At 39.5% G+C, this 25814-nt stretch overlaps 2 protein-coding genes across 2 annotated transcripts in view; both read left to right on the plus strand.

The window, feature by feature from the left end:
- Nucleotides 1–1413, plus strand: part of LOC311037566 (RIMS-binding protein 2-like) — a gene marked incomplete at its 3' end in the record, with an annotated part of 39633 nt that extends 38220 nt beyond the window's left edge. Inside the window, exon 18 of the mRNA XM_084046780.1 lies at nt 1183–1413. Within this exon, the coding sequence (XP_083902906.1) occupies nt 1183–1413 (231 nt within the window). The remainder of the gene's footprint in view (nt 1–1182) is intronic.
- Nucleotides 1414–16064: 14651 nt separating this feature from the next.
- Nucleotides 16065–25814, plus strand: part of LOC311037884 (transmembrane protein 132D) — a gene marked incomplete at both ends in the record, with an annotated part of 36566 nt that continues 26816 nt past the window's right edge. Inside the window, 2 exons of the mRNA XM_084047176.1 lie at nt 16065–16137; nt 21422–22346. Coding sequence (XP_083903302.1) covers nt 16065–16137; nt 21422–22346 — 998 coding nt within the window. The remainder of the gene's footprint in view (nt 16138–21421; nt 22347–25814) is intronic.

Below are 25814 nucleotides of genomic sequence, written 5' to 3' on the forward strand. Positions count from 1 at the left end.
AGAAAGCCTTATTGGCCACAGTCAACTCCCTTTTCTAATTATGGCGTATTGCTGTTTGTATCTAGCATGAAAGGAAATGACCAGTTGGCAACTTGGCATACAAAGCCTTCCTACTTTTTTTTTTTTACAGTATAAAACATAAATCCCAATCACCGTTCTTTGTCACATAACAAACGTCCCATGATATGGCATCTGTTAACTATAGTTAACACGTTATAGTATAAGTACAAGTTGGCCAAATATCAACTAATTTCCATGGTAATGGGTTGAAATGTGAGGCTAATCTGTCTAGCTAACGAGCAAGATTATTGGAAAGTAAAAAGTGCAACTAAGGAACTACAGTAGTAGAGTATTCACCATTAAATGTATGATACGTTTAGATTTAGTTGAGTAACACGTTACATTACACACATATATATATATATATATATATATATATATATATATATATATATATATATATATATATATATATATATATATATATATATATATGTGTGTGTGTATATATATATATATATATATATATATATATATATATATATATATGTATATATATATATATATATATGTGTGTATATATATGTATATATATATGTATATATATATATGTATATATGTATATATATACACACATATATATATATATATATATATATATATATATATATATATATATATATTTAGAATAGGCATTTAATGTATTGACAAATGTATTTTGAACAATCATGGACAATTAATCATCTATTTAGTTATGTTTTTTTCTCAGTAAAGGGTCTGTTTCCATGTGTGAGGATCAGTTGAATATGGAAGGACTCTACACTGACAGTCACTACACTGACGGCTAACTATTGAGATTGTACTGACAAATCAGGTTTCAAACCTTTCAGCATACTACCCTCTAGTAAAACATTTAGTCACTAGTGAATAAGGTTTGTTTTAATTTTTGTGTTTGCTGCTTGCTTTAAGGGCTTGACGCACCTCGTTTTGCGCTGTTACAGTACATATAGTACCACAAATAGCTGATGTACAAGTGGCGGCAGATCAGCTATTTGTCACGCTTGAGAGCCTGTAGATCGGCTATTTTCTGTGTGCAACACTGGCTGCGCAACTAAGTATAAATCACCCTTTATAATTGCCAACCCCATGCCTCCACCACCTCCCCATGGCTTCTCTCCTCAGGGTACCACAGAAACCACTGACACGGTTGACAGTGATGCCTTGCCCATCCGCGCACCATCCCCCATAGTGCAGCCCCTCCTCCTCCCAGGTACCATGAGGCCCCTCAGCCCCCCGAGGGGCCCACAACTTCAACTGGACTCACGGGATTCCCAAGATCTGGCATCGAAGAAGAAGAAGGGACTGCTGTCCAAGGGGAAGAAACTACTAAAGAGACTGTCCCCTGTGAAGTAAAACACATTTGTGCATTTAATGCACACGGCGGGCTCTATAATATATTGTGCATAAATGCAATCAATTCTGATCCAACAACACATGGCGGTGAAGAGTCATGTATAAAGGACTTGTGTGAGCTTAGTTGAATATAATCAGTGGTATAATTATTGTTCAGTGATTATTCCAAAACGAGTTACTTACACAGTAAAATCCTCAGTTTATTTTACTCTGAGCGTAAAAATAGGGCCCCTGCGGGTCCATTTTCTTTTTACTGTGTATGTACTGTGCAGTGTGCCAAAATCAAGAGAAAGGTCAGCTCACGCACATACAGTATTACTGTGATGTATTTTAAATCAAGGAATGATGAAAAACTAGGATTTTCATGACATGTATTTTCCTCTTATCATTGTTAATCAAATTAACTTTATTGGTGTATTTATGTCAAGCAGGGTAGCCATGGAAAAACACATTGGGTTACATCTGAATTTCTAATATACAGTACTTACTCAGCAAAAAATAACAACAGAGAACATCTACAGTATATTGGGGACGAATCGGAGATGGATTGATGTCAATACTAGGAGATCGAGACCATAAGAAAATGGAAAAAGACTGTCACTGTTATTGAGGCATTCTGAAATGCTGCTGCTAACAAAGGCTTTATTCAGTGCAATATCATAGAACGCTGGAAGCATACATGAGTGTTTGATCCACACATGGTTATGAAAAAAAAGAAAAGAAAAACATTGTTTGAACTCGTGCCCTTGTGGTGGACTGGCGCGCGAGGAGAGGCTCTCTGATGAAAGGAAATCAAACAGGATTGCAGATTGGCTACAGGGCATTAAAGCAAATAGGACATGATGCGACATCAGGCAAGCTTAGCCGTCTAAGTGGCCTTTATAAAATACAATACAATATGAGCATGACATTCCTCATTTTTGTACGTTTGACAAAGTTGATTTTGCATTTATACCAGTTTTTATTTTGCCAAGAATCACTGGTGCAACGTGTAATGAAAGTGTTTTTTTGTCATAGCTGTCAAACTGTCATGAAACGCCTAGTTCGAGACAACCTTTGTTTGTCTTCCTATTGCACAAAAATGTGTGCTTTGTCTGATGATTGGTCCAAAAAAAAAAGTGTGTGTGTGTAGTACGTGTGTGTGATGCATACATTTTTTATTTTTGTTTCTGAAGAGGCCATATAGTTATTGGCCTTGTGAAATAGTGATGTGCTGCTACCTCCATTGCCTGTGTACTGTTTAAGTTTGTCTATTGGTGATATAAAGGGCCATCTTGACACCTCAAAGTAATTACCCTCTGGTTTGACCTCTGGTTTTCTATCATCCAACAGAGGTCTCCTAGAAAGAAACACAAACTCTTAAGTTGTCTATATATTTTCTGTCGCTGCTTTTTAAGAACACATACGCTCCAGATGTCTTGTTTTCTTGCCAGGATCATATATACAGTACAAAAACATTCAATATTGCACATATACAATAAAATTCAAGGGGAAATCTACTGCAGAGTAGATTTATATCCATATAATATAGCCCTGTTCTCAGACACACAATGAACAGGTCTATTAAAGATTGATTCTGATTAACCATAAGTCTACGTCATCATTTTATGAACCACGCCGGCTGATGACAAATTTATGTAATTGCATATGGGGTTTAAAGTCATACTGTACATCATCAAATTGACCTGATCACCAGAAACTCTTTTAGATTATTATTATTGTCAAAGCAACAGTCTATAGAATCTTGTCTTGGTCATTTTTAGAGACGTTCCATAGTGTCCCTTGTTGACATTACAGTTCATTTAATTTTGTGGCTCTGTGAGAGATGACATTTGTACTAAATGGACAAAGATCATGTTCAAAAGCTCATCATATTGAGTGAGGTGTGAGGGATTCCTTGAGGGACTTGTATACTATAGCCATGGCACGCAAACAAAATGTGGTTTCTTCCTCATTAACAGTTGACTCATGTGTATGATAGAGTTGCACTCAAGCGATAAGGCAGACATGAGTTGCATATATGTTGAAAACAGAAATGACAGGGTTCCTTCTCAGATTCTTTATTTTATTTAGTACAGAAATTGAGTGATGCAGTGAGGCCTTGCCAAAAAGGAATGTAAGAAAAGTTCAGTCGGCAATAGGTTTTACATTCTATTATTTTTGCTCCAAAGCTACACAACAAAATCCTCTGTTAATTTAACTCAGAGTGTAAACATTTATCCATGCTCTTGGCGTTAAATCAACAATGAGGTTTTTACTGTGATATGTTTATGCATTAGTTGAAATAATATGGAGTTAAAGTACATACAGTCCAAATACCAAATCATCTGTGAATGGGTGTAGTGTCTGTTAAAGCTGTTGCTCTTTTGTACTTTGATCCATTTGTAGGTAATTTATAAATGTTTATACTTGATTTTGAGACAGCCTTTTTTTAGTGCACTGAGATTTCCTCTCCCTGTAAGAGTGCAAACGTTCTCCATGTGTCCTTCCAAATAAAATGTTTCAGTCCGCCATTATGTGCTTGCTCTGTGAATCAGATAAAAACAAACAAAAACATAAAAAATAAAAAAGTGTCATTGGACAATATTTATGGTGATAAACTGTGTGGGTATGCATGTGAAAAAAGGACATTTTTTTAATCAAAATAAATTTGATATTTTGTAGAAACATGTGTCCTTTCATTTTTGCAAATTATGAGTTGAAATTTGTATTGCATAGAGCAGATTAGTCATACAGCATTAAACATTTAGGGCGGCCATAGCTGAATGGTTGATGTCAGGCCTCAGCAATGTGTCGAAGTGTCCCTGAGCAAAGGACACCGAATCAGGTGACTGTATCCCTAACTTCTCCCCGACCGCTACAACCAACGGTTGCTCACTGCTCCTAGTAGTTGGAGGATGGGTAAAATGCAGAGGACACATCATGTATGTGAAATATTATTATTATTATTATCATTACATAACTGTTCTTAAAGTATTAAACAGTAGCATGGATTTTATTTTCAGCAAATAGAACATTTGTATCACTCCTGGGTAGGCGCACTAAATAGACCTATTAGCCTACCACTACCAGTTTGGAAAGAACAGGCAACTATGTAGTGTAGCATCTGGTGGCTCGCTCTCTTGTGGGCACTGATCTGCTTAATTTTTCATAATGAGTAACATGCAATATCAGCCACGCTCATTTATGAGGGGAACAGATTGCAATTCCACACTGTGGTGAGAATTACAGAATGTGCTTGAAAATATCAAATGGTAACCACATAAAAAATATTGAATATTTTATTATCCACTTGAAGTGAATGAAAGAATTCTTATAAAAAACGTTACTTTGTTTCCAAATATCAAATGAAAACAGATTATTATTAGCATTATCTGTAGATATATGTGTTGTTTTGTGACATTGATCAGGACATAATGCTGAGAAAACCCCTTTCTAAATAATCTATGACAAATTGTGTAGAAATGGTTTAAAAACATTTCACCATAATAGAGGAGTATGTTGTATTCTACGTTTCATTATTCCTGTAGTATATATTATCATATTCCTATGAAAAATACTGGTTACTGCTGCGCGAGGCCATGACACCACTCACTCATCATCATTCACTCATGTAGCTGTGGAACTATTGTCTCTCCTCTCCCACCATGCAGGCAGGCACACCTGCAGCCTATCCCAAATTGCTGCAGCCCCATCTCCAACACTGCTTTAAAATCCAGCCTGTCCAGTCTCAGGGTTGACACAGAGTGGACATGAAGTGTTTTAGGCTAGACAGCCCTTTTCTTTCTGTTAGCAGAGCAACACTACAGCGATCTGCATGTGTACCACAATACTTCAGTGAAATAATACCGACGGAGGAACAAGGAGGACAAGGAGACATCAGGTATCATCTCAACCTATTCACTTTGAACTGGGTGTGTTAATTAAAGGTAGGGTAAGTGATATTTTTTGGTTAAAACAAAAAGTATTTTGTTAAAAGGTTGAAATACTATATTCTGATAGTAATCATTGCTATAGAGTGTTTTACAGTAACAGGAGTCTCCCTGTCTCTCCAGCTCTTTAATAAACAGAAAATACATTTTTCGGTAGGTGTCAAAATCTCAGCCAATCAGGAGAAAGTACCCATTTTAAGCTTAATTTGTATAGTGTTCCAGTTCAAATTTTGTCTGCTCATTTCTTAGTGTCATCACTTACAATTTCACTTGTTTAATCTGTATCCTGATTGAGTTCTCTGTCCTGGTTGGAAAAAATTGGAAATGAAACTGAAACTGAAACGAAAATGCATTTTCTGTTTTATAAAGAGCTGGAGAGACAAGGAGACTCCTAATACTGAACAAACACTCTATAGCAATGAGTACTATCAGAATATAGAGCTATTTAACACTTATTTTAACCAAAGCAAATCACTTACCCTACCTTTAAGTCAGTCATTATATACACGTCAGGCTAACAAGCACTTCCGGTTGAGCACTTCAAAATAAGAGTACATACAAGTATGTCAACGCTTTCCTTTCCTTTAGTTGGTTATTTTAGTTTGGCTCGGAGATGGCAGGTAGTCCTCCTTTTGTTCATTAGGTTTTAGTTTGGTTTTTAGTTAGAGCATGCATTTTCAGAGCATGTTTATTTTAATTGTTCCATTTTGGATTAAGCGAAATGTGATTTATCACAATGAAATATAACATTTTTAAAGAAAGAAGGTTTTAAAGAAAAAGTGGCATGATTGTTTTTTTTATATACATGTTCAATTATCAATAAAATATTAGTCTTTGGCCAATTATTTGGAGGCACATGTTGGGGGCCGCTGCTGTAGAGGAAACGAGCACACCATGCAACACTGCCATGCTGTCGCAGCAGAGCCCTCTTGACTGATACTGATCGCAAAACAAGGAATGAAATAACCTGTAGAGAGGAAACAACCACAGTTAAAGATGCACCAGAGATACCATCCAACACAGCCATGCTGAAGCTGTCGCTGCACTCTCCCCTTGTCTGATTGTAGAACAAGGCATGGTACATCCTGTAGAGGAGACCGTTAAAGATAAGGACACTCTGATTGCTGAACTTGAAGCTCAGCTAGAGCTCAAGGTATAACTATTTATGCTTTATTTACACATGTTTCAGAGACTTCTTTAATGCAAAACGGTTTATCTTTTATTTAACATTGTCATGACCTTGCATTTTCTTTTTTTACATGTAGATTCTTGGAGTTATCTTCAATAATGACCATGCTGCATGGGCCTTAAAGCAGGTGAGATAACTGCATAAATGTTTGGGTAGCCTACAATATGCTATTTACAGTAAATGCATTCTGGGTCAAAGGCAGTAAGAAGTATTGGTCAGTAGTCTGAAGACCAGACATTTAAGTATTAATAACATGGCCATGAAAGAATAAGTTAATTAAACAAATTTGCATGATAAGAGGAAATGTTAATTTAGCAAAAATATCCATGCTACTAGGGCAGCCTGGGCCTAAATTCACTGACATTGGACTATAGAGATGGAGATGGGGAGAGGGGGATTAACTGTACAATTACAATGTTACAATTTCCAAAACATAACAGGCAAACGTTGATCAAAATAACAATTCATCTACATTCTCTAATTGTGTAGACTTCTTGTAAATTAAGTAATGCAGATGTTTAACAATAATTTAACTCTTGAGAGCGTAAAATGAAACCAAATGGACCTGTAAGGACCACTGGTGGCCCCCGGACCACTGGTTGAGAACCAAGCCACTAGCTGATTGGTATGATGGGGACAATAGTCTCTCTATCTCCCTGAATTGACTTTTATGCTACAGTATATATTTTACCCACCAGAGCCTGAAGTCCACAGATAGTCATCTATAAGCAACTATAATGCATATGAATATACTTAATTATAGACTCAGTTGTTATCACACTATTACATCTTACTGACAATGACAAACAACACAGTCCATATACCCGTCTCATTATTCATACTTTGTAAAAAATCTCTTCACACGATCTAGAGATGAAATTCCCAATGCCATCCTATCCACCAAGTGCTTGGAAGCTATTACATTTGAGCCAGCAATCCAACATGCACTCCTGGATTTGATGGATCTAAAACTGCACAAAGTAAATGCCTCAGTGTTAATTCAACTCAAAAGAGTTTCATCATCCAGGGCAAATAAATGCTGACATATCAACATGCTAAGCTTATCTTCTTCTCATGAGCTCATCTATTTTTGTAGCTTTGGCACTCCACTAAAATATAGAATTTTGGTTGCTAACTAAGCCTATACTCCAGTGTTCATGTTGTTATTGTATGATTCATCCACAGGAGGGCAGCAGTGGTCTTTATTTGATGAGCCGTTTCAAACCTGTCGTTTGTGGATGAGGAAAGAAGGTAAAGAATTCATACAGTAGCCTACAATCTCTCAAGCAAAGGTTTTTTTTTCTATATAAGATGTATTGTAGGCTATTTTATCAGTACAAATTTCATCGACATCAAACCACCACACATGCAATATCTGAGGTCTGGACTTGCATGGAAAACCTGGAAAACGCAGCATCAAATCTTTAATTTATGATGCCATGGGCTCAAATTCTCAAATTTAAGCTGAGCTATACAATACTATAGACAGAACTTACAGCATATGAATAATAATTTTTAATGGATGTTCCCTTTAAGGTTAAACCTTGAATTATCGTCCATTCTGTCCGGAACCACATATTCACAGAAAACTGTTGCAGGGAAGGTAAGAAAGGGGGATTGGGCTCATAAATCAGTGCATGTTTGTTCCATTACCTCCAGTATATTCACCCTCCTATAGCTTCCACTCTACCTGCTTCTGTCCTCCTTCACCTTTCTGCTCTCTCCTTTCTTTATCTGCCCACCCATCTCTTCCCTCCACTTCTCCTCTCCTCCAATCACTTTTTCTGTATATCCCATCTCTTCTGTCCACTGCACTTCTCTATTCCTCACCTTGCTTTCCCCCAGACTCACAGAGAGCTGGAAGTCTCTGGTGCACCTGAGGGCCAATGGATGTTTAAAATTCGTACCAATAGTGACCTTTATATCACTGTCTCTCATCGTGCCTGCCTGCCGCTAGTCTCCACTGGAGGGGCATGTGAGGGGGCATTCCATCTTCTGCTGGCTTTTCTGATGAATATTTCACAGTGCCTAATAGTAACACAATATAGAGGGAAATAGTCTCTTTTCAAACAGTCCAAACATAGCCTGTAGGTCTTTTAATCAAGTGCGTGAGCGGAATGCATATCAGATGGGATATTTTAAAAAGCAGAAAGATACAGAAAAACATAATTATAAATGCAGTAATACAATTTCCAATGTACAAGACAACCTAAAATGGCAAAAAACTGCATGGGTAGCAACTTAATATAGGACATGATGCTAATCCTGCCACAGTTGGTGGTTGGATTCCCATTGAGTCCACCAATATTAAAAAATATAAAGACTAACCACACTGGTGCTGTAAACTGGTAAAAGAAAATACACCAACTGGTACAGGTTGTTATAATACAAGTAGCATACGTTTTATGTAAGTGTAGCCCTGGCGACTGTTTGAAACAGTTTGAGACTTAAATGACTGTTTGGGTCCTGGAGTGGAAAGTGCCGTTCCGCTGAATGATGATGATGATGATGATGATGATGACATTTACCTCTTAATGTAAATGTCATCATCATTGGTGTCTTGCCCAGTTGATCACAAATGGGACTGAATATTTCCAGTGAGGAGGATGACACTTTTAAAGGGAGATTTTATTTGGGAATTGGGCAACGGCACACTTAAAAATAACAAGGATATTCTCTCAGACAGGCCGAAATGCCGGTAGGCAGAGATTGTGTTTTTGCCTCTGCCCGTCCATCTGTCTGTCCGTGTGTCTGTGTACAGCATAATCTCAAACACAGCTGGATCAATCGGCGTCAAACTTTGTATGCTCACTTCTCCGAGAACCTCCACCCCAATTATTTTCAAATCAGCCTCATGGTGGCACTATACCAGGCAGCAGGCCCGTTTATGTTTTGGCTATTACGTCAATAAAAAAAGATTCACCTGGATTCCTTGGAACATCGCGAATCCCCTTGTAGTCCACACCTATTTCTGCCTAACTGGATTTTCCGCCATCTTGCATTTCTTTCAAAACACACTTTTTGCTACTGCTCCTACAGATTTTGTCCAAAACTCACACAAATCAGTAGAACACATTTTCTAGAATCGTTGACAACTATATGATTAGATGCTGTAATTTGACCTTGTGTTGTCATGACCTAGTGCTCTCAGCACCAAACATAATACCTTAGTCAGCACAGGTGAGAAAAGCACACAAAAAGCTTGATCACATTGAACACCCTTCCTATGTGTCCATCCATCCATCCACTCCTCCATATGTGTTTCCCGGCAGGTGGTAGTAGTTGAGCCTCTAACCTGTCCGCCATTGCTCTCTGTAGGCTGATTGTTGGTGGGAGGACATTCCACCTGGTCAGTAACTCATGTTAGGCGTCCCGCGGGGAGGAGAAATGATGTGCACGGCAGCCACGCTCTAAGGAGCACATTCATTCGTCATCAGCAGTGGAACGTTGGCTGACACCAGCAAACGAGAGGAGCAGGGGCTGAAATTTAGCCTTGACCATTCATCTCTGTCTGAGACTGCCTGGAGTGGGAGACGTCCACAGGGCATGGCTTTCCCTGCACCACTAGAGAGCTCTCAGACAGCGCTTGCACCGTGAGTGCTGAACTGCCTAGCTGGCCAACTCCCTGCCTGGCTACAATACCACCGAGTATTATTACACATGTATAAAAGCTGCTTTATGAGGCCCTGGAATCAAGCACTCCCTGAAGATCAGAAAAATGGGAAAGCAGTCTGCAACGATACCAGTTCAGAGGGCTACCTAAATGCTTTTATGGCTCCTATTGTCTTGAGTGTTGTTGAACCACTTCTGTATACATATTAGCCAATCTATTCACAAGATCCCCTGCCTATCGTTTGCAGCACTGATAGAAAGAAATCGAGTCAGGTTCATCTAATCCTTATTCCTGCCGGTTTGATGGATGGGACTCAGTCTATCTCATCAATCATTTAGCTAATGGAGAATAAGAGAGGTTAAAGAAAGCTTAAGATGGAGCTTTGTTGTAGTTCAATATCCATCTCTGACCTTGATTACTGTCAGTAAAGGTTAGAGCTACACAGCAAAATCATTTAACTCTGAAAGTCGACAAAAGGACTCATAATGACCCTTGTGTAATAATTGATAATTTATGTCCTGATTACACTGCTACACCTGAAAGATTTTAGTACAATGTGAGAATCACAATCACAAATTTGTATTATTTATTTGAAAAGATAGCATGAAATTAGTCCATGAAAAGAAAATACAACATAAAAGAGTCCATGACTTATTAACCATGCAATGATGTTTCACTGACATTGACTAAAGTGCAATATTCTATTCAGGCAAGTTCGGTGGAGAAAAAAAAATTACACCCTGTGTGAAGGAAGCGGTGCCTTTTGGGCGGGCCTTCATTTCAGTTCGTCCCTATTGGTGGTCTGAGTCCACTTACCAAATTTGTACTTGGTAGCATGCTGCAAACTGGAATGATGGCTGTTTAAAGCCCAGCCAATGGGCAGACAGAGGGGGCGGGGCTTAAGTAATGACAGTTAGTCCCTATTGCTGGCTTTAGTCCATGTACAAAATTTGTACTCCATAGCATGCTGCGAACTTGAGTTATGGCTGTTTGAAGGCCAGCCAATGGGAAGACAGAGGGGGCGGGGCTTCAGCAATTCATGCTGGTCCCTATTGGTGGTCTAAGTCCACATACCAAATGTGGACTTGGTGGCATGCTGCAAACTGGAGTTATAGCTGTTTAAAATCCCGTGCTCATCCCGTGCTCATACGGGCGCTGGGGGTCCCTGGACCCCTCTTTGATAACGTCATCAATTCATGCTCGTCCCTATTGGTGGTCTAAGTCCACATACCAAATTTGGACTTGGTGGCATGCTGCAAACTGAAGTTATAGCTGTTTGCTTCTTTGCCGTGCTCATCCCGTGCTCAAACAAACGGCCCGTGCTCAAACAAACGGACACGCAGACAGAGTCAAACGGAGAGCGGTTGGCACCGCTAAAAATGTTTATGTACAATATGGCTGATGTTGTGGATAAACAGTGATGTGTATAAAAGGAAGTAACATTTGTGGTGATATTCTAACATCACCAGTGAGGATAGATCAATACTGCACTTGTCCTTTGCTTTCAGATTAAATCAAATCTTCCACCTGTGCCTATTTTACAGAGGTCATGCTTCTTTCTGCCTGGTCAATTATTCTTTTAGATCAATTGGTGATGCTAAATCGCAAGACGGAAGGCAAGGCAACCCAGCCTGTTATACTTCTTGGATTCTATTACCTTACCTTTCACCTGCTCTTGGCCAAATGACCGTGTCAATTATTTCCTCTATACATCTATCTGAATGGCCGGGTGAACAGAACACCATGCAGGCTTTCAGAATAATGGGGCTTTGAAAGCATGAACCAACTGAAATAACCTCATAAAACCTTTCGCACACCTGGTGGCAGCTTTTTATCCAGGTCAGAGTAACCTAGGGTGGAACTAGGTGAATCGGACCATTTTTCTGTGTACTCCCGTCACCTAATAGCAGCAACAATGGTTTTCATGTCCAGAAAACAGCTGCGATTTGGAAGCGATCCCAGACTCAACAGTCAGAGGTCTCTGCTACCATCAGATATAAATGCAGTTTAAAAAAAAGACAAACTGTTTAAACTCTATGCGTCATTGACTGGGGACCCCCAGTAGCCTGTACTTGGCCCATTCCTTTTTTATATAGGTGAATCTCTTCACCTATTTTTTTTAATGGGGTATACCTGTAATGGGAAGAAAAGAAAACATCTCAATTTGGCTTGATTGGTGGCACTTTCATGTGATAAGACTGTATCGCAAGCACAGCAGGTGGTATGCAGTGAATTACACGGTCTGCTCCTTACCTCTTATGAGCTCCATTAGCTCTCTGCAGTTTTATTGCCATTTAGAGATTCTTAAATGTCCCTGTAGGAACGTATTTATTTTAATCAGCTTCTACCATCAGGGAAGGAAAGTTTATTTGCCAATGGCTGCGTGTATAATGCTGTCACCTTTGCAGTGAAGCTACAGTACCTCCCATTAAAAACAGAACGCATTGAAATACAGGCTGTTGTAGCGTGTAGTTGGCAACCATGTTCTATGTCAGCAATACTGATTTACAGTATTTCAGGCATAAAATGTTGACACAGGTGTCCTTGCGCATGCACATGCGTGCATGCATGTGCGCACGCACACACGCATGCATGCAACACACACACACACACACACACACACACACACACACACACACACACACACACACATACACACACACGTCTCTCTCACACACACACACACACACACACACACACACACACACACACACACACACACACACACACACGCGCGCGCACACGAACATGCACACACACCAGCAAAGGTCATCAAACAGCAAAGGTAGACTGAACACAATTCAGAGAGAACACTGTCAGGGAGTATGACAAGAGGGACAAGTGTGACTGTTGACTTACTGGCTCATTAAATCCTGTAGGTGTTCTGTACTGTAAATCTGATGTCAGCAGTTAGCCTGGTGCCTTCAGTGGTGGAAAAAGTACTCAGATGTTTTACTTTAAAAGTAGCAATATCACAACGTAGAAATACTGAGTTACAAGCAGGCTAAAGGTTATGTATTCAACATTTTACTTGAGTAAAAGGGTTAGGGTTAGTAAGGATTGGTATCAAAATATACTTAAAGTTCCAAAGAGCTTGTAGATTTTGAATAGTCTGAAGTATAAAACAGAGCTTAAGCAGTAATCTACAAAGTAACTAGTAACTAATTGAAGTGGAGTAAGAAGTACAATGCCTCTGAAATGTACTGTATAGAAGTAAGAAAAAGTTACTTAACACCACTGGGTGCCTTAGTGTAGATCCAGAATTGATGACACAGCGTTGATGAGCCATAACCCCTGGCTTTTCTCACAGACTGAAAAACGGCTCATCTCATCGTCTCTTCAGCCCCTTCCCGGAAGTAGGCCTACGGCACATTGCCACGGGACACTGTGCTATTTCAATTCAGACTTCACACCCATGCTGACACTCAGTAGACCACATCATACTGAGTGCATGAAGTTTCAGTCCAAGAGTGAGATTAGGTGACAGAAAAAACTGAAAACATAATTACTGTGAGAGCAAGAGGTTAAACGGAACCTAAGGGCCTGTTAGTAGTAGTTGCAGCAGTAGCAGAAGAGAATAAAAGTACATTCCTAAATGTATTTTACTTCTTTGATTGTGCCTTCAGAGATAATATGATCAGAGACAAAAGATCAAGATGAGCTTCACATTCAGCCGTATGGAAGGATATTTATCAATGAGGTGTCTTTTAAAAAATGGTTCCAACTGTGCTGTATATTATATAAAAGCTGATCTACAAAGCCTCCTTTTCACGACCATTCGGAGGACGAATGAGTCACCCACTCACCCAGATACCACAGAGGTTTATGTAGTGCATGTACTCAGTCCTATGGATTGTAGACCAGACTAAGCTGCCTATAGCCGGAAGCTGATATGTTTGGATTAGTTAGCTTAAAAGAAAAAGAAAAAAAAATCTGATAAATGTAAAGTCTCATACACCCAGGGTTCAAACCTATAGATCTCTGGTGTGGAAGTCCAACTTTCTACTCCTGCAACAATGGAATCCCTGCTGTGTAGATTTAGGCTTATGAGCTTTGGGAAGTAACCTACTACTAGTCAAGCAGGTGTTAATCTACCCGACATCAGCATCTATTTCTCAATGGAAGAGTATAGGGAAACCACCTGCAACCACTGCAGATGCACTACTTATATTGTATCTACCATAATGGGTTATTAAATGCTTTATTCATTAAAATAATTTCTAGATTACAGCTTTAAATTGATGAAAAGCAATGCACAATCTTGTGAACATCTCTAAAAACAAACATAGGCCTATATACTGTATGTTGAAAATCAAACAAACAAACAAATACATAGGCCTACGTAAATACATAAATACATACTTATATTTATGTATTTATTGATTTATGTATGTATGTATACATAAATAAATAAACATAGTTATGCATTTTTATATTTAACACACATACATACATACATACATACATACATACATACATACATAAATAGTGCAGAGGCATTACAATGGAAGTTTAGAATAGAGTAGAGTGGTACAAATACTGTAGAGTGTATGTCCCTAATTATTAATTCCCACACAGAAGAAAAATAATGTATAGTGGCCATGTTACATGGATGAGCGTTCATCGATGTGACATGGCCACGTAACGTTCATATATAGGCCATATGCGTCATCATATATAGAGAGTAAATACACAGGGTTCAGAATGACCTTTGGCAAATCAAAAACAACATGACAGTGAGTGACACATCATCACAGATCTCTGACTGGACCTCCTGCGCATTTCATTTCCTCGCTGCTCAACGATTATTACGCACACGTGGGGTCTCTCTAATAATGATTAGAGTCTAATCTGACAGATGGGGCAGTGGTGGAAAAAGTACTCACATTTTTTACTTAAGTAAAAGTATCAATACCGCTATGTAGAAGTAGGCCTACTCTGTTAAGTAAAAGTCCGGAATCCTACTTGAGTAAAAGTACAAAAGTATCGGTATGTACTTAAAGTACCAAAAGTAGAAAGTACTAATTTAGCAGAAGTTTTCAAATGTATAAAAATCTCTTGAAAATAGCAGATCTACAAGCTCACAATGCATTGCACACAACAAGCTTGTAGATCTGCTATTTTCAAATAGACGAAATATAGAGCTTAAGTGGTTAATGTATGTTAGTAATAAAAATCTAAATATAAAAAGTAACTAGTAACTACAAGTTTTGTAGTGGAGTAAAAGTACAATATTCGTCTCTGAGATGTAGTGGAGTAAAAGTAAAAGCACTGAAAATTGGAAATACTCCGCTAAAGTAAAAAATATCTCAAAATTGTACTTAAGTACCAGTACTTGAGTAAATGTACTCCGTTACTTTACACCACTGGAGACTAATCTGACAGATGGACGGGCTCACTTGTTTACAGCTTGTCTTTCATGCCCGTGTCTGTTGAGAGCGTTCTGTCGCAGAAGCAGAGCCTGCAGGAGGAAAATAACTCTTCTCGACAACCGGACTATTAACTTTCTCCAAAAATACTTCAAAGCAAGCATGCGGAGTGACCTCATTAAAACAAACAATTCTGGATGCAACAAAGGGGATGCGTTATGAGGATAAAAAAGTCAACGACAAGGCCCACTTCGACAGCATTTTTGGTTTTATAGAACTTTTTTTGATATACTTTTTAATTTGTTTTCACATGTTTTATGTTCCTGTTGTTAGCAGACATTTCGACCCATTTTCTTTCTTTTTTTGTGCATATAAATTATACATTACTTTTTACTGGACACGAGACGACCATGTAGCCTAAATGGTTTGTTTCCATTTTTTTCATCTTTCAATTGAGTGCATCAGGGACTCTCACTCATTTGGTGCGTTTTGGACTGAGCTCTACTGTTCTGTGCATGAAGTGAACCTCCCAATTCACCAAGATGATGATGTCCATCATCAGTCCTCTCTGCCGAATATTCACAGTGGTGGCAGTGGCTGTTATCGCTGCTATTACCAGAGGTGAGGCTTAAAGACGACGATTTTGTGCTTTCCAATGGTGGTGCATCCAGTGGGCAGTTGGTTATGAAGTTAATGATGGAAAAAGTACTCAAATGTTTTACTTAAGTAAAAGTATCAATACTGCTATATAGAAATAATCTGTTACAAGTAAAAGTCGGGAAATCAAAATGTACTTGAGTAAAACAGTACAAAAGTATTGGTATCAAAATGTACTTAAAGTACCACAAGTATGTATTCATTATGCAGAAATATCCCATTTCAAGTTTTCAAATGTATATATTTTTTTTCAAATAGCCAAAGTTTAAATAGGGTTAATGTATGTTTTGTAATAAAATCTACTAATTTCTAGTAACTTAACTTTTCAAATAATTTTAGTGGAGTAAAAGTACAATATTTGACTGTGAGATGTAGTGGAGTAAAAGTATAAAAAAATTGAAATACTACAGTGAAGTAAAACAAAAAATACCTCAAAATTGTACTTAAGTACAGTACTTGAGTAAATGTACTTAGTAACTTTCCACCACTGATTATAAACAGAACAAAAAAGTTCAGAAATGTGTGTTTGGTACTCATGTCAACAATGCTTCTTGGCAATACATGTTATACAGCTAGGTTATTAAAGCTAGGTTGTGGCCTCAGTCAGGGTTGCCACAGCATGTGCTTTTGGCACATTTCAGTGGGATTAGAGAGGTTTGAAGTTGCACAAATATTACTGTGGTTGTTTAGGGAATAACCTGTAATGCTGTTTTCTCATGATAGATATCAGAAGACAGTTTTTTTCTGATATTGTGTGTGTGTGTGTGTGTGTGTGTGTGTGTGTGTGTGTGTGTGTGTGTGTGTGTGTGTGTGTTAGAGAGAGAGAGAGATAATGACATTGCCTGTGCAAGTGCGTGTATTTTTGTGTCTTTGAATGGCTCATTTGTCCCTCTGTGCTGGGGCCTGGGTGTGCAGCTGTGTTCTTAATATAACTGCTGGTATCCTCTGTGCTTGGTACTGTATACTGTATGAATATGCATGTCAGCAGCGTTATCTTTTGAAATTGCCTAGTTATGGAGCCCGGTTTATCTCACTGTAGCAGAGAGCCGAAATACATACCACAAAATACTGTAGTACTGAAGTTAACAATTTGTTGGATCCCTGGCTAATAATGTGAATGCCACTCAAATGGATGACATCACTAGTTTTAAAGTAGTATTACCAAGCACAATAGTGTGTGTGTGCAATTGTTAAAGGGCTCAAAATGGCTGAAATGTCAACGCTAAAGAAATATATACGTTTAGCAATGGAAGTATAGGCTACTATATACACATACATTTACAAATGAGATTTATCTGTCCCACTTTGCCTTCACCATACTATTCATATAATACAAATGTAGACTAATAACTATATTGAAATCCACATATATTGTACATTATTGACACGTTCTCTTTCAGTGGCATGAATTCAGCAAAAGCCAAGGTGTGGCAAAGTCACCTGACAGCATTGTCATCCATGGGCTGGAAACTTCTGACATGGATTATACGTAGATAGAAAAGGTCTCACATGACAAATTGCATCATTTAAAATCTTCCACTAGAATTCTCCAAGACATGTATTCAAACATTTAGTGGCAGCCAAACCATCTTGTAAATAAGTCAACAAACAATATTGTGAGGTGTCTAACAAAAATCACACCCAGTGTGAAGTGAGTGGTGCCTTTGATGAGGTGATTATGCACATGTGTTGCACTCCTGTTTGTGTTTAATTAGTGTAACTGGTTGCATCTTTGCGTTGCAATCAGCTGCAGCTGTTGAGGCCAGACACGAACATGTCGAGGCCGCCCGCAAACATACGGACGGACACACACACACGGTCAAATGTAGGAGTGGTTGACACCGCTCAAAAATTACTCACTTCAATGTCGCAGTTATAGATTTACAACCTTTAAAGTTAAACACAAGAGCCCAGCCAGCACGCCCACGTGGGTCCCATATGGTTTCATGCACAAGAACTGCACGACAACTTAAGCTTTCAAATGCATTCTCATCCTTTTACAATAATACGTTCTGTAGGCTACACACGCATTCATTGAGCTTGTCTCTGATATGCACCATTCAGCACCATGGACAGCGTGTCAGTGTCAAAGAGAAGAAGAGAGATAAATATGGTTATTTTATTCACCGTGGGGATGAGACATGTTTTTTAATGTGTGTGTATACAATAACTTTCTCCCCTGAGTAATAGATGATCAATGTTGCCTCTTGGTGTCTTGACATGCTCTATACCATTGGTTCTCAAAGTGGGGTCCCCAGCAAATTGTGTTAATATAGCATCACAATAATTTTTACCTTTTATACTTTGGCTATTCAAAAATATCTACAAGCTCATGGCGCAGCACCGAGTGCTGCGCCATGAGCTTGTAGATCTGCTATTTTTTTTTAAATCTTGAAACTGTATGCAAACCTTTGAATATATATATATTTTTAAGCGAATATTTGCAACTCAAACAACATGCTTCTGGGGGGTCCCTGGAAAAAAATATTTGAGATGGGGGTCCGCGGCCATATACATATCATTTTGGGGGTCCTTGACATGAGAAAGTTTAAGAACCACTGCTTTATACGGGTGCATTTCTCCTTTCCGACATGTCGCCTTTCCGACGTTGACGAACCCTATACCTAACCCTAACCCTAACCCTAACCGCACGCGGAAGCCACTAGTCGGAGTGGTGAGATGTCGGAATGGAGAGTGAACACCGCTTTATACCTACAGTATGTACCTCAAAGAAGAGACACTGCGGTGTGCTTCTGTGAACTGAACTGCGCTGATCTTGCGTCCTTATTGTATGTTGCTTATATGTTCGACCATCCTGCATGGTCTCATAGTCTTTCCTACGTAGGCAAGTATAGTTTTATATCTGAAGAGGGGGACGGCAGTGGCTCCAGGAATCTGAAGGTGTCCGGCTCGATCCCAGGCTCCCCTTGTGTTACTGTCGAAGTGTCCTTGAGCAAGACACTGAGCCCCTAATTGCTCCCGATGATGAATGTGAATGTGTGTGTGATCGTGTGTGTGTGTGTGTGTGTGTGTGTGTGAATGGGTGAATGTAATGCACTTTGTAAAGCGCTTTGGATAAAGGTGCTATATAAATGCACCATTTACCATTTTAGGTACCAGTGACTCAACCTTTGCAAAGTCGGTGTAGGGCCTACACTCATATAGAGGATACAATGACAGTGTACCTCATATAGAGGTACACTGTGTATAGCATGCATAGCGCTGCCACATTACATTTGCATTTACATTACAACTTTTGATTGACTGGTGATAGAAACATAATTGACACAAGGAATTAACTATCAAAATCCTTCCGCTCATTGTCCATGCCATTTCATACTCTTACACAGCCCATATAGCATTATCATATTTTGCCCCAGACAGCGAGAAAGAGAGGTAGAAAATGAGTGTGTATGAGAGAGAGGAGGATAGTAGAGACGATGTACAACTGGTAATCACATGCCATGCTACTCTTTCAACACCATGTCCAACTCCAATCAACCCTAAATTTGAACAGTATGTTGGCGGGCCTCTATAGAGCGCACCTCCAAAAATGCTTCCACTTCTGACCATAGGCCATATACAGTATAAACACATCTGCCGATGGAGGAATAATGGAGTCATTTAATTTCATAGTCTAAAGAATACATATTCAGTACAGCAGTCCCATTTCTTTAGATTTTTACAAATACGTCATTATGGAACAAAGATCATACAAGCCCCTAGGATATCTCTCCTAGAAAAACTTCCTACACAACCTTTGCCAAAAATATTTATTTCCTATATGTATGAAACCTTTGATGTAAATTTTAACTATTCCACAGATCATATTCGACAAGACAATGGCAGATTGATTTGGAATGTCAGATAGAAGACAATATTTGGACAACAATAGGAAATATACTTACTATTTTTGCAATGATGATAGGGAGAGACTATTCAAAATATTACACAGTCTCCATTATACACCTCTACTGAGAAGTAACCGTAGTCTTAGTTCTCCACTTCTCCTAACTGTAATAAATGTGACAAAGAAGTTGGTACAGTACGTATGCACATTTGTTTTGGAAATGTATAAAGATACAAGTGTTTTGGAATGAGGTGAAGAACGAACTGGATACCTTGATTGGATATAATTTGGACTTGTCACCTCTCCAGTGTGTACTGGCAGCTAAGGTATCCAGTGAATACTCTTATATCCCATTAAATCCGGGAATGCATCAGTGTTTTTAGATTTCTTTGGCTATTAAAAAAACAGATCTACAAGCTCATCGCCGTGCTATGAGCTTATAGATCTGCTATTTTTGAAAAATCCTGACAATGTCTTTGCTTCTGGGGAGCACTCTTGTTGATAGGTGTTTGATGATTATTGACAAAGTTCCCTAGGTCAATACTACAGCATGTGTCTGCCCTGTGGGTAGGGGTGGTAATCTATATCGAGGGCAAACTGATATTTCAGTGAACCAATTTAACTCATTGTTGCTCAAACATAGGTTCCATAACAGCAATGGTATGACAATTTGGAATTCCTTAGAATCCTTTCAATAGAAGAACGCAGTTGTATTACTATCTGGTAGAACTAAATACAGTAGAGATGAATAGTCCTCTGTCCTTAGTTTACACTTACACTCTAACTGTGTACTACTGTTAAGCTGCTAAGCTTCTCTTTGTAATATGTACAACAGAGAAGGATTGGGTTGGATGTCAGTGGTCTACATACTGTCGGGTCACAAGAGCGATCGTCTCTCCAGCTTAGTAACTTGATCATGGCTTGAAATGCATGGTTTCTCTCTCCTTGGAGAGGGAAGTAAAGCTTTTTACATCCTATATTCAAATTGCCTAATGTGTGGGCGGGCTGGCCGGCTGAACCTCTAGTCTAGTCTCTTAAATGGCTATACTTTGTAAGGACAAAGCACAGCCATTTAATAAATGCTTTAATATAGACATTCATTACATTTATATACACCATTAATTACTATTCTGAAGTGTATTCTCTTGGTTATTCCAACATAGGATAATAAAAAAATACTGTACTGCTCAAGTACTGTATTGTTGCTCAAGTAAGTACTGTGATTACAGCATGTAATCACTATACTAAATATGTGCTACTAATTCCAGAACAGGGTTCCAGGAGTTTTGGCATCTATCAGGGAAACGTCGAACTGAAGCATAACGTATAGCTGCTTGCAGGAATTGGCAGTTGGCCACCCATAGTGCTAACTTATCTCTATGATTTATACCCCTCTAGGTGCTGATGGCCAGAAGGTGTCTGACGGTATTGGGACCACCTCCTCATCCTCCCCAGTCTACCCCTCAGTGGGATTCCAGGTCCTTAACATGGACCATGTGTATCTGCGGCAGGGCAGCCTGGAGCAGCAAGGGAACGGGAGCTTGAATAGGGTTCACAAGCAGACTTTTTTCATCTCCGGGCCAGGAAGTGGGTTACCAGCTGTCAACGCCTCCTATGGCCCCCTGACTGTAGATGCCCCAATCTCGTCAGACCTTCTTCTAAGTGATTGCAGGATCCTGCCTGTCATCCTGGCCCGCCAGGTCCGTTCATCCGCCCCCATCATCAAAATCCTCTTCCACATGCCTACAGAATCAGACATTACCAAGGCTCAGGGAAGAATGTCATTCGATGAGGATACCTCTGTGAAAGAGGGCGAAGACAAGGCTGAGAGTGGAGCTTACTGTGTGACAGCGTATGCATTCTGGGAAACACGGGAGGTGCGTGGAGCATGCTTGGTGTCTCCAGGGGGATTCTGTGTTGCCCAGCTGAAGCCAGAGTCAGTTTGGTTTAGCTCAGGTAGCCCTTCTGGCAGCTCCAGCAAGGAAGCAGGAGGGGCTGAAGGAGGAAGAGGGCAACAGGGTAACCCTGTTGAGGTTTATTTTCAGAGCAGAAGGGACCAGACAGGCCAGTGTACACCCCAGGACAGCCTGCGGCGTGTGGGAGTCGGAAGAGGAGGAAATCCTGTGGGCTCAGGGACACCCATGAGGAGGATCGGGAGGGTCAACCTACTTCGAAGTCCACCAGGGAACCCCACCTTTCTCCGGCTGAGGCTAGGGGGTGCTGTGGTAGTCCAGACTTCTTCCAAGCCCATCAGGTCCACAGACGTAGCAACTTTCTATGTTTTCCTGTCCAGTGCATCTACCCTGGAGAGCTTCACACTCAGGTAATACATTATACGGATAGGTAACATAATTGCAATGAAAGTTAATGTTTATCAGCAGTACAATTTATGGGTTCACATGTTTTACACACAGCAGCACAGATGGTACAGCTGGCGCCAACATGCAAGGGAATCACAGCACTGATGGCAGATTTCATTAGCGCCGGCATGAACGTCTGAGAATACACTATGCTAAACCGCCGTTTTAGCTGCAGGTCAATCCAATGTTTTTCTGGCCTGTGACAGTCAATCAAGGCTGAACAGGGGTGTGTTGCTGTTTCCAAAATGACTTTTCATTTGTTTCTTACTCTAAGCAGGATACTAGTGCCCCAGCATAGCAAATAGATGGTCATCACGCATGGTACACTTTCAATTATCGCCCCGCCTCACAACAAACAAGCAATTGAAGCAAACAAGCATAAACTAATAAACGAATTTCAAAACTGTTAGGTCAATCTAATCAAGTGTTGCTCTGATACTCTCCTACAAGAATGCAAACCATTTTAAATGGCCATCTGATCTGGTTGCTGCATTTGGACACATGTTTCAAAGCACAATGTACAGCTGTAAACTTTGCTTGCAGAAAAGCACTCTTGTTGATAGGTTTTGATGATTATTGACAAAGTTCCCTAGGTCAATACTACAGCATGATGTGTCTGCCCTGTGGGTAGTGATGGAAATCTATATCGAGGGCAAACTGATATTTCAGTGAACCAATTTAACTCAGTGTTGCTCAAACATGGGGTTGTGACCCATTTTGGGTCACAGACCAGTTTTTATGGGTCCTGAGTAAATACCCGGTTTTGAAACCTTCCATAAAGAAAATATATGGATGTACAGTATTATTATTATTATTATTATTGTTATTAATAATTTCCCCCCACCCCAACAAAAATACATTTTCTGAAATAAGTTCATTTCAAAAGTTACAAAAACAGCAGATCTACAAGCTTACAATTACATGCGTTGCACTGCGGTATGTTGTGAGCTTGTAGATCGGGTATTAATTCATAATGTATTTTTGTAAGTTGGGTCCTAGTGGTTTAACCCCACCATATGTATGCCACCATCACATCTGTTTATTTTAAATAAACACATTTTAAATCCACATAGGAGGAGGAAATAAGTGTTGACTATAAGCCATTGCCAGAGGACTTTATAAAAAAGACAAAAAAACATAACGTTGACTTAGAGGATTTGTGAGGGTATTTAAAGTATATCTTGTAAATTATGAAAACGTACAGGAAACTAACATGAATTTTCAAGCACTTTGGGCTGAAAAAGAGGTAAGGGAAAAAGCGGAATCATTGGGATGTATACATTCAGTGTCTTCATGAAGGATACGTTTCCATGCATTTAAATGGTTACTTAAGGCCACTTGAATAGATATGGGGCATAATTCCAAGGCCACACTGTTAAATGCTTGAATGGTGATGTGACTTGTGTAGTCTCCTGGTTCCAGTGGTTATTCAGTTTACATACAGTAAACTGTAATCTGTGCATGCTATATCCTGTCTACTGGCTGTGTACTACAACTTCTCTGTTACTGGCGAAGTTATGGAGTGCGCTGTTCCACAGACAAGGAAATAATTGGCAAATGATTCGCCAGTATTCATATCTTAACATCCCATTAACTTAGGAACAAGGTTCTCTGGATCTTCGACTTAATAAATAATGCATGTATTTAATGGTGCAAGACTACAAATAACTACAGTATAACAAATGCCTGACTGGGTGAAAATGAACTTATTAAGACGGCGGCTCTACCATGCCAAGACACACAAAAGTTGCTACTTGCTGCTCTCGATGCATGTCATAAACTGAGTAACCTTTCTTTTATAATACTTTAGATCATTACATGGTAAAGCTATCATGTGGAGGTAATTTCCAGTCTCCACTGAGCTTAATGGTTTATATGAAAAATGCTATATACATTTCCTTCATTATTCACTGATGTATAGTGATGTCACAGCAAACATATTCCTAACATTTGAGTAAAAACATCCACTTCTCACTTCCAGCCATCAATTACATTTTAAATTAGACAAACGAAAACCTGCATCACATACAAATATTTGACTAAACTTTATGATTGTGATTCACTGACAAATATTTAGACTGTGCTCATGTCAAATTGGTGACAGATCGATTAATGCCAAGAATGTCATTGAAATGACCATACACAAACTTCCTGGTCACACATAAGTTTGATAAATGTGATAAATGGGTTGCCATTGTGTTCTAAAGTGACCGATTTTGCAATGGCCACCGACATACAGTATTTTACTGAAGTACCAGGCGGCAAGTCATTCACACACGGATGTGTACACATGCACGCACGTGCGAATACAGGCACACCAAACACGCATGCACACACACTCAAACGCACGCACGCACGCATGCATGCACGCACGCACGCACGCACGCACGCACGCACACACACAAGTGAGACTCACTGACAGGCTGATAGCTACCTGTACGTTGTTTTTAGGGGATTGATATAGAGTTAGGTAGACAGACTAACAGACTGCCTCCCAAACCAGTGACCCCATTGCTGGAGCCACCCATACCTGTCAATGACTTTACTACTGCTTCTGTCCCACTGCCAAAGCCAGAATGAGATTTGGCGAAGTGAACGGCCAGAGTCCAGTGGTTAAGTCCCAAGTATAGCCTGGCTCCAAGCAGCCTGGCTAAGCGATTGATTCTTCCTGGGAGAAATCCCTGCTCCACTTCACTCTCGGCCCCAAGATTGAGACCAATCTCGGTTAGGCCAGATAATCTGTGGGCCTGATTGAAAATGACTCGAGGGTTAACCCTTCGGGACATAGTCGATCTGGACTGACTGCCGTTTACTGCTGAAGCCGACGGATTTCGTGTGTGTGTGTGTGTGTGTGTGTGTGTGTGTGTGTCAGTGGTGGAAAAAGTACTCAAATTCTTTACTTAAGTAAAAGTACCAATACTGCAATATAGAAATAATCAAATAATTGTAGTTGAGTAAAAGTACAATATTTGTCTCTGAGATGTAGTGGAGTAGAAGAAGAGTAGAAGTTGGAAATTGGAAATACTCAAGTAAAGTACAAATACCTCATAATTGTGCTTAAGTACAGTACTTAAGTAAATGTACTTAGTTACTTTCCACCACTGGGGGTGTGTGTGTGTGTGTGTGTGTGTGTGTGTGTGTGTGTGTGTGTGTGTGTGTGTGTGTGTGTGTGTGTGTGTGTGTGTGTGTGTGTGTGTGTGTGTGTGTGTGTGTGTGTGTGTGTGCGCGTGTGCGAGCGTGTGTGTGCGTGAGTGTGTGTGTGGTTAATTATGTACAGTACGTGTGTGTGAATTGGAATGTTGTCAGTTTAAATTGTTCTTCTCACAATTGTCCTACATTGTAAAAAGCACATGACATTAAATTAATTCTAATAAATACTTATGTGTTTGTGCCTTACATTTGGGGATCTTAGTATGATCCTAACTGGCCTG

This window comes from Gymnoscopelus microlampas (genome assembly GCF_963454915.1).
Source record: "Gymnoscopelus microlampas genome assembly, chromosome: 21".
In the NCBI taxonomy this organism is placed as follows: domain Eukaryota; kingdom Metazoa; phylum Chordata; class Actinopteri; order Myctophiformes; family Myctophidae; genus Gymnoscopelus; species Gymnoscopelus microlampas.